The sequence below is a fragment of the Lissotriton vulgaris genome, chromosome 7 (assembly GCF_964263255.1).
Source record: "Lissotriton vulgaris chromosome 7, aLisVul1.2, whole genome shotgun sequence".
NCBI lineage: Eukaryota > Metazoa > Chordata > Amphibia > Caudata > Salamandridae > Lissotriton > Lissotriton vulgaris.
Window position 1 is genome coordinate 89,854,548 of NC_141695.1, and position 10,458 is coordinate 89,865,005.

At 41.9% G+C, this 10,458-nt stretch overlaps 1 protein-coding gene across 1 annotated transcript; it reads left to right on the forward strand.

Annotated features, from left to right (window-relative positions):
* The first annotated feature begins 1,907 nt into the window (after positions 1–1,907).
* On the forward strand, positions 1,908–2,900 carry LOC147700864 (olfactory receptor 5AP2-like). Its single transcript, XM_086929258.1, has one exon. It carries the CDS (start codon positions 1,908–1,910, stop codon positions 2,898–2,900), a length of 993 nt encoding a protein of 330 aa, XP_086785384.1.
* The last annotated feature ends 7,558 nt before the right edge of the window (positions 2,901–10,458 follow it).

Consider the following 10,458-nt stretch of genomic DNA (forward strand, 5'->3'; position numbering starts at 1 on the left):
TACATTTTTGTACAAGCTTGTAGGTGTCGACAAATGTCTCAGTATAGCCAAAGTGTTGTTCAGAACTAATTGAGAGACCTTTACTTAAAAAAGTAATTTCCACACTGTTAGTTTGTGATATGATGGATTGAATAACATAACAAGTTGTGGATATTTTCTTCCTATTGCTCCTCATGGTTTATCGGTCTTTGCTGAGACATATTTTCTCCCCCTTTCCATTGAATTTTGACTATACTCATGAGGTGCATTGCATATAAAATATATGCTCTCTGCGTGTTCTCATACCTGTTAATTTGAGGTGCCTTCAACCCCACTCAAATCTGTGTCACATTTATTCCCAAATTCCATAGAAGGCCCTTCTACTACATTTTTGTCTTATACATTTTTTCTCTTAAGGCTGGAAAGCAGTTTTGCAAGTGTAAAGTATATACTCAACAAATAATATTTTCTACCCTTTTGAAATTTTCATTGCTTTTCCATTTTGATCTGATTTCATATTTCCATATTCCATGTCTTCCCTAGATTCTGCCATAGACACTTTGTCAGTTCATGTGACAAATCTTCCTCAAATCCTTTGATTAACCCATTTACTGCGGCCGTTATTTTGGCACATTGCTGGGCGTTCTACAGAGTGGGCGGGGCCGCGTCGGCCGTTGAACGTTCGCAGCACCAGCCAGATAGTGCTCCGAACGTTCAGCAGACGACGACAGCATCAATGGGGTTAATACTTTGAGTTGTTTGCAATCTCATGTGTTGCACTTTATTAGTATCTCCTCAATTGTCTTGTGAATAACATATTGTCCTTCACACCTAATTCTTGGAATACGTCAGGGCTGGTATCTGACTTGTTGGGTATTACAAAACTTCTTAGATGGTTACATTTATAATTGATATCCATCTCTGTAACATCCTATTACATTGTTGTTGTTGGATTTATTTTTGCATCTGTGCTTAAAACAATGTATTTACCTCTAATTAACACTTAGCTACCTGTGACCTCATAGTGGGTTTTAGTTTACCTGTTAATTACTGCTTTTACTATATTTCTATTACTCAAATTTCATCTAGTTTACACACACATGTGCATCTTCTCATCCTTTCACATTCTCACTGTATCCTTACTTTCACGCAATGCTGGTCTGTTGTGCGTGCTCTTAACATGGGTGACAGATTTCTAATATGCCCAGAACAAATTCATACATATATCGTGGCACAAGAACAGGTGATAAACTTCCCTCTTATTAATCAATAGATGAGGTGAGAAAAACACAGATGCTATTCAACCCAAACAGGTTTTGATCACGGACAGGCTCAAAGGAAATGACTGGTCATAAACAACATGTAAATGAGGGCAACACACAGAGTTATTTTGTTTTTTTATTTCATTTCCCAGAATTCCACATAATGGAATAAGGAAAAAACAAATATATGTAAGAAATTTTAAATGGTCAAAAATTTTGCCATTATCACAATCTGTAAGGTAGAAACATGCAGACTTTTTTCTCACCACTTTCATGGATTATTTTTTAAAAGAGAAGTTTATCACATCTTCTTGTGCCACAGTATCTTAATGAAATGTAATGAATATATATATTCTTATACATGCCATTAGGCACAGCACTATAAGCATTGTAAAAATATATTGATGTCAAATAAAATTGAACCATAGCAGGTGAGTTAGCATGCGCTTTTATTTAGTCTGTCTTTGAAAATATGAATTTGTCTACTAGTCTTTTAGATACAGCTTTCAATTGTCTTTACTTTTGTGCATCTCATTCCATCTCTTATAGCCTGTGTTTATGAAGGATATTAATTTATAAAGAGCTTGCTGATGTTCTATATGTCCTTCTGCCACAAGTTCAAATGCATGCATACTCACATTTATATTAATCTCAACTTCCAGGAGAATGGGAGAGATGCACAGTTCAAACCAAACCTCAGCATCAGAGTTCATCATCCTTGGCTTTTCAGAGTATCCTCATGTTAACTTTGTCCTTTTCCCCATCTTCCTGCTCATCTACCTCATCTCGCTTCTCGGAAACCTAACTCTTGTCCTTCTTGTCTGGGTGGATCCCCGTCTTCACTGCCCCATGTACTTCTTCCTCTCTCAGCTGTCTGTGGTGGACATCAGTTACACCTCTGTCATCTTCCCCAGCGTGTTGTTGCAGATGATCACCAGGAAGAATGCCATCCCCTTCTCAGCCTGCATGTCCCAGCTATATTTCTTCTTTACGTTTGCCGGCATTGAGTGCCTCATCCTAACTGTTATGGCTATTGACCGCTACTTCGCTATTTGCCACCCGCTACGGTACACCTCCCTCATGACCAGGAAAATGTGTTTTTGGATGACTGCAATCGCCTGGATTCTTGGCTTTTTGGACCCTATTGTCCACACTGTTTTAATAGCCCGCCTAGCCTTCTGTGCTTCTAACCGTATCAATCATTTCTTCTGCGATGTTACTGTACTGCTCAAGCTTGCTTGCAGCGACACCCACCCGATTACTTTGGCCACCTTCCTGCTTGGCAGCCTGCTAGGATTCACTTACTTTATGTTAACACTAGCTTCCTATTTGTGCATCATCTCTGCCATTTTAAAGATCCCTTCGAAGGATGGAAGGCGTCAGGCATTCTCCACATGTGCCTCTCATCTCACCGTCCTGATTCTATACTACATGAGCATGATATGTGTGTACTTGAGACCCACATCTGCCTATGCCCCCAAACGAGACAGATTTCTTGCAGTGCTCTATACGGCCATTATACCCATGTGCAACCCACTGATATATAGCTTGCGCAATGCCGATGTACAAAGAGCAATGCAGAGAGCCATTGGGAAAAATAGTTTCTTCAATTCCAACACCTCAAAAACTTCCTTATTGTCAGTGATAGGGAAGGTTTAATTGGGGTCTTCAATATGAATATACCTGGGTTCTGTCTGTTTTCTTTTACATATTTTCACCAGACTTAGCAGGATCACTGAACTGCATTAAGAGAATGCGGAACTCAGGTATGATTTGAGAAGCAAATTAATACAAGTCACTGCAGAGCTGGCAATTATATAAATTTGCATTTCAGACGAGGGATAACACTATTGACGTCTTATGAAACACTGCTCAGTTTTAAACTTTATATTGGCACAGTCAATTAAGCATTCAGCCTGTGTGTTAGCACTGGAAATGGACCTGAGAAACAGTTTGCTACCTACAATAAAAAAATGCCCATTGTATCTTGTGAGTTGATGCCTCTTCAATTCTTTAGATATTTTTCACACTAAAACCTCTTGTAATGTGGAAGTGATTTTCCTGGATGTTTGCACCTAATGTAAGCCTCAATTATATATGTTGGAGGTTTTCACATAACTGTTGTTAGTTGGTTTCCTTAATAATAGGTTAATGTGCCATTGTACAGCACTTTGAATCCCTCCTTCGTCGGAGAAGTACATCTGAGTATTTTAATTAAAGATAAGACTTGAGGACTTTTTTTTAGAGTTTGGTGAGCAAGGTACTGTATAACAAATGTGGAGGCTATCGTGCCCGCTACATTTCAAGTGCATTATGGGCTATGGTACCAAATTCTAAATGAGCCCTTTGGATTCTAAAGACCTAATTTCAATGTTCTATTTATTGCTGAGGAATGAAGAGGGATAAATAGTATAAATGGCTGTACATGGATTTTGCGGAAGCGCTATTGGGCACTTTGGGGCTGATTATGATACCCGTCTGTCATCGTCTCAGGGAGTGGAACTGCCCGCCAATGAGGCGGCAGTCCCACAAGGTATTAGGATGAGACCATCATGGTGGCGGTCGCACTTGCCATAATTTGCATTGCGGTGGGTGCTGCTAGTTGCATCACTTGCCGCAATGCAAAAAATGCCACTGTTTACATTTCTCTGAACTACGTGGCAGGCACCACGCCGTGCCTGCCACATAGTGCAGGGAGAAAAAGTGCCCGGGATGAAGGGGGCCCATTACAACCCCCAAAGTCCATCCCCGCCAGTCTTTCCATGGTGGGTGAATGGCCATGGAAAGTCTTGTGGGGATGGACCATCGTAATCCCAATGGCAGTTCATGGTAAGCACCGTTGCCATTTATGGGGATACGAGGGCCTGCGCAGCACCGGCAGACTCAAGGAGCCCGTCAGATGTGTGGCAGGCGGAGTTTCCGACCTCCACAGTACTGCCTGTCTTTATAATATGGCGGGTGGAAAATAGCCTCACGATGGCTGTGAACCCGCCACCGACAGCCTTTCAGTGGCAGGTTCACCGCCATTGTAATCAGCCCCATAGTTATATTTAAGTCACCCTAATGCAGAGTTCTTCAATCTGTGTGGCGCGCCCACCTGGGGGGGGCGCTACCACATCCCAGGGGGCGCGCGCACCTCACTGTAAAATCCTACCTTTGTTTAACTTGTACTGCGCTACGATCGCTAGACGTCACCCAGTTCTAATGGCGATTTTTGATAGGAGACCTCCGGAGCAGCAGCAGCTAATCAGCAGGTAGGAACGTCACCACTGACGTTCTACCAACGATGGGACAGCAGCAGAGATTGCAGGAAGTGCCGCGAAATTCGCGTGCTTAAAGTTCCTGCATTCCCCTGCTTGCTGCCTTTTCTTCTTTGTTCCTGAGTTTTTCCGTCGCCTGGCTATGACGGGCTTTGCTGAAATAAAATGTACATCAGATAAGAGGGCTTTTTGGAAGGGGATGGGGGCGGGTTGGGGAGGAATTGGCTGGGGCTTCATCTGTAATGGAGGCTTGAGTACAGGGTTTGAGGGAGGGTGAGGGAGGTGTAATCGATGGGGCAGAACGTACTCATTCTTTTTTAATTCCACGAGCTAACCGTTTTAAAACAGTCTGATCTTCTTCCAGATCTTATTACTTAGACTAGCAAAGTAACACAGTAAAACTTCAGAACATGGGAGCACAACCAAAGCAATCACGGCACTGAATGTACACCCATAAGTAATTTCAAACACCAGATATGTGTAACTGATACACAGCTGCCAAGGTTTCAGATTGCCATGTGTGACATTTGAATAATTTCAGTGTTATTATGAGTGACAGCGAGCAAAATGAGGGAATGAAGACAAGGGAAACACATAAATATCAGAAATTACAACCATTTGCGCAACACGAATCTCTACTACAACTTAATGCAGACAGGGTAGAAAGGCAAGGGGAACCCACACCAAAGTGTAGGGACACATACATGGGGCATAAAGGTATGGATGAATTGCTACTGACAATTATAAACACAGGGCAGAAAGATAGAAACTGGAACTCAGAGAGACCAAAAACGGGGTGAAATGCTTAAAAAATGAATTTGACCTTGTGTAATGTAACTTGTGTTTATGTCGCATGCACAAAGACTCAATGCAAATGCACTGCTATAATTAAAGGCAGAGTTTACCTTCAAAGACCTACGGCATTTCAGTAACGGCTTCGACTTGAGCTCTCACTCATGTGCTCACTACACGCTCAGCATGCAAGACACCGTTTAGTGTAGTGTTCACACAACACATTTCCTTCTCATTTGTCCTGTGTTCAGCGACGCATACCACGTCAAGGCGCAACAACAAAGAGCGTAAAACTGGAGGCTTTCAGATACACAGGATATATGCGCATCAAGTGCTCTAGATTACCAGGACTTTTTAAGGGCGCCTCACTCACCCTGCAGTCACTCCTTTCACCTTACTCTCACACTGATGCATCGCTCACTGTGCACTCACATGGGCACTCCTGCCACCCAAACAGCGCAGAGGGATAATGTGCCTGCTACAAAGAACGGGTACCATGCAGATCAAAGAACTGAGTTTGAGTAAACTATGAGTAGTGCTATAAAAAAATGAAATGTTTGTCAGAAAGGTGCTATAGAGAATGAGGTGCCCGGTTGGTGAGTGGTAGTGAGGGGATTCATGGATAAGGAGGAAATGGGGGAAGGGGTGCCAAAAATACTGTTGCACTGTAAGCCACCAGTGCAATGGCCATCCTTGGCTGAGCGTGTTAGCCCCCCCCACCGAAGTTTGGGTCTAGTTGCGCCCCTGTACACAAGTATGGGCATGTCGTGCCCCATCAAGTTTTCGTCCTAAAGTACAAAGTTCAGGTGGCTCCTTGATAGATCTGTTGTTTTTGCCCTGATGGCCTGGAATAATTTCCAAACAGATTCTTGTGAATACTGTTTTTTATCATTTCTTTTGAATGTGATTGGTGTGGGAGAGTCTATTACTATTTGCAGAGAAATGTGTTTGTTTCATGCAACAACCATAAAAAAGTTATTTTAGATCAAAACGAGCCCTCACAAATGAGAAAGTGGAGCGTTTCACAGATATTATTTGTTGTAATTTTAGTGAATGTGGAGAACAGCCTGAGGATGGCAGTAGAAAAAATCCATACACAGATTGACCGTCTCTGTAGTGAAAAATAGGCACACCTTTCACATTAATGTTGGGGGTGTTATTATCAATCTATGTCTTGTGTAAAATAAAGCAGCCTAGTAAAAACAATGTGCACACGTTTTAGCTTGGAAAATTGTTTTTGAGCTGTTAAAAAAGCCTCTATCATTTAACCACAACCACTCACAATCCTGCAGTTTACTAATCACTCTTATTGTGTTTAAAATTATTTGCCGGATATGGCCCGGAATATGCGGATGGCGGTCGAATATGTAGTGTACCGTAGTCCAGAAATTTCTGTCGGGTGGTGGGGGGGCCCGACATCTAAAAAAAATTTTGCTGGGGGGCTCAACCTACAAAAGTTTGAAGACCTCTGCCCTAATGCATTCAGTACCAGAAATGTGCCATCAAGAGAAATAAACACTGTGTGATCCTGACCTTGGAATAAGCCATCATCTCATTCCGAGGTCATCTCATATTTTAATCAGAAACAGACCTCCATTCAGCTAATTGTTGACCCTGGATCACTCCAATGTCAATGTGTCAATACCGTGGCCATAATATCAATGGAAAATTGGTACAAGCCCTTTTTGATGCTTCAGTCTGTTCCTATATGAATGTTTGTAATTACAAATATGTGTATTTCATGGATTCGTAAATGCACTATGCACACATAAGCCCTAACCTGCTAGAGTTTTGCTCTAGTGCACATGCCATGTAACTTGATGCGAGAGAAAGCCTCTCTGTACCTGCTATTGTACAGGCCAGGCGTTGCAGCATGAAATGGGCTGCATCTTTCAAAAGTCTCCAGCTACGTGGACTGGGTCTCATAGCTGTGGTTGGTTTAACGATGAAACAATGGAGAATGGAAAAGCGGGCATCTCATTTGTGTTTTATGTGTCAAAACAAAGCAAGATTTACTTGGAAGCTCAACAGCTCAACAGTTAACATACTCAAAGTATTCAGATGTTAGCAGTCAAATATCAACAAAGGGCGTGACACATACGTACTTATATGACAACTAGGAGACAGCGATTGCCTTGAATCCATAATATTTAATTTTTAGTTCTGCCTACTGGCACATTCTGATGCTTGGCAGACCTCATGTTGCCATTAGATACAACACTCAGCATACACAAAATATACACAACGCGCCAATACGTATACAGAAAGGGGCATTTGGTCACCCACTTTAGTCATAAGGCTATTAGAGAGCACGCTCTTATGGCACCGACTCGCTGATTTGTCCACAATGTTTCGAACCAGTCCATGGTATATTACAGATGTCAACACTTGACTTCACATTTGAAGAGTGCCAGCTGTTGCTGAAAAATTGTCCTGCCTCCCTTTGTGTCCTGCCTCCCTCTGTGTCCATCCCATCCCGGACCACTATCTATAACCTTCCGAAAATAGCCAGCAGATGTGAAAATATGGGGAAAACAATCTGTAGCAGCCATGTTGGAATGATGGGGTTTCCCAGTCTTTGCTCCTTGCTGAAGGGAGCTGGTGCACATGCTGCAACTCGCTACCAGTTAAGCAAGAAGAGTCATTATCAGGTGCTGCTAATAGTCTTGTACATGCAGAGTTTCTCAAGGGTCGAGGTAAGTTCACCCAGCTTTTGCTTTACCACTAGTACCTGACTGGTGGGAAGACTCCCTGCGACTAGCTCAGTCCTGGGCTCTTGAAAAATGTCTTCCGTGTTTAAAGGGCGTTGTAAACAACAGAAGGCCCCACGCAAAGCGAGGTCAGACATTTTGAACATAAACAATTTGGCTTCATTGCAAAATAACACAGGGGTAGAGCACAGCACACAACATATAACAGATGTCCACAAAATACCAGAACACATGATATTGCAGGGTTACAAAATAACACAATACCAAACAGGGTAGCAAAACACACCCTTTCAAAGCAAACCTCAACCTCAACACAATACCATAGTGAAGCATAACCCAACATGAGGCACAACAGTAAATCAAAACATAACAGAGAATACCATGTCAAAGCTGAGATACCAAAAGATGTGAAAATACAGTAAACCACAACAAAACATACACCATGCTGGGACTTTCCCATTACAGCAACAATGGAGATTTTGCTTTGAATTGAAGGCTGTATGTTGTATATTTATACTTTCTTTCTCAGTACTATGGGCTATAATGCCTGGTTCTAGACGCAGAACGTTTATCCCGGTTCAGAGAACCACCTTGTCACGATTTTCCTGTTGTGGTACTGGAACTCTTGTCCGTCACAAATCCCAGTTGTGAACTCTCCCGTGCCTGGGACACACTTTGTCCACTCCTGGTTCTAATTCTGGGGCCTTTGTCCCCTTCCGGTCCTGGGACATCCTTTGTCCTCTACTGGTTCTAATTCTGGGACATTCTTTGACTCCCTCTAGTTCTGCCGGTCCTGGGACTTGTATTGTCCTCTTCCTGTTCCTGTCGGTCCTGGGACATGGACCTCTCCTGCTCCAGGTTCAAGACTCACTCTCTCAGTCCTTAGTTTTCCCTGAATTGGGGTTTGAGTTGCAATAGTTTTCTCCAGGTCAATATTGGAATAGTAATTGCCACTTTCCAATTTTCCCATTTGCATTTCATCTCTTGAAACCTACAGTCTTTCAATACTTTTGAACAGTGGCATCTCTTCTTCTAACTTTGTCTGATTTTTTTTTATGTATCTCTGCCTCAATTGTCTTTGAGCTGCTCTCTGTCAAACACTGGTATTAAATTAAATACTCCCTGCAGAAATTGATGGTGGCTGCCAAACAAGCTTTTCTGATTTATTTTTCAATACAGTATCAACAAGATACTCCTTTTTGTGCTTCTTCTGTGACTTTACTGTATATGTGCTATTGAACATCACCATTAAAACAATTTACTGTTCCAGTTCTTGACTTGAGCCTTCTCACTTTTACTCCAAATCCTTTAGTTTTGTTGAAGATTGCAAAAGAAATCTATATTGTGACGATCACATTCTTGATTTTATGGAAATGAGCCACAAATAAAATATGTGAAAGGTCCACAAGGTGGCAGTGTTCTCACAGATTTACACAGTTACTGTGAAATAAGACATTACAGGAAAAGTGTGACACCCATCCGATGCGATGTAAATGAAATGTTCCTTTCAACTACTGTCTCTCACAAAGGTGTTAAAAATTGGGGACAGGCACAACAGCGCGTGAGGAAACCGTGTGGCAATGCCACATTCACCTTAACATAGCGTGAGTGTGTCCGTTCCTTTCCGAGAGATGGCACTCGGGGAAAGATTGATACCTGTATCGGCTCGTGGTGTGTTGACGCAGTCAGTCAGGATTCTTTATTCGATGATTAAAAATCACCATAAAAGTACAAACATACAATGTACATTTCCCCCCAATTTTTTCCCCATTCTTTAAAAAAACGATTACATTTACATGAATCCCAATATTAATACAAACAAGTCACAATATTAAAAAAGACATAACTAATCTTTAACACCTATCACTAAAACCTCACAATTCCCCCCCCCCTCTAGTTGCTCTCAGACGTACCACTACTTTGATAAAATTGATAATACAGCACACTGTAAGGGGATCAGTCGCTTGTTGTAGAAAGATCAAAGCTTCTTGAGCACTTTTATGTTAGCTTGTTTTAAAATATCAACCAAGAATCTATGCCTGGGCTCAGAATAAAAAGAACATAACAATACAAAATGAAGGGAATCCTGCGGAGACCTATTGTCGCAGCCGCATGTTCCCTTCTGCTCAATTGTAGATGAATACCCTAATGGTGATGCCAATAAATACGGTAAAAGATTGAGCCTAAAACGGCTCATTAAAAACCTGTCCTGAGCGTTATATATCAAATATAAGTCAGGTTCCATTCCTTCTGTGATCTTTACTAGGTTATAGGCACACACTGTGGTTTTGGCCCTTTCTTGCTCTGTTCTCTGTATGACCCTGTGTACCAGAAACACTTTTTTACAGTCCCTTTATGCTGTGGGGTAATTGCTGCTGGGTCAGAGAATAAATTCCCAAGGCCCAAGATTTCCAATGCAGACTTAACATAACTGAGCCACGGGATTCGCGTCCA

Excerpts from the sequence above, each read along its gene's own strand:
- LOC147700864 (XM_086929258.1), top strand. The coding sequence starts at position 1,908 with ATGGGAGAGATGCACAGTTCAAACCAAACCTCAGCATCAGAGTTCATC.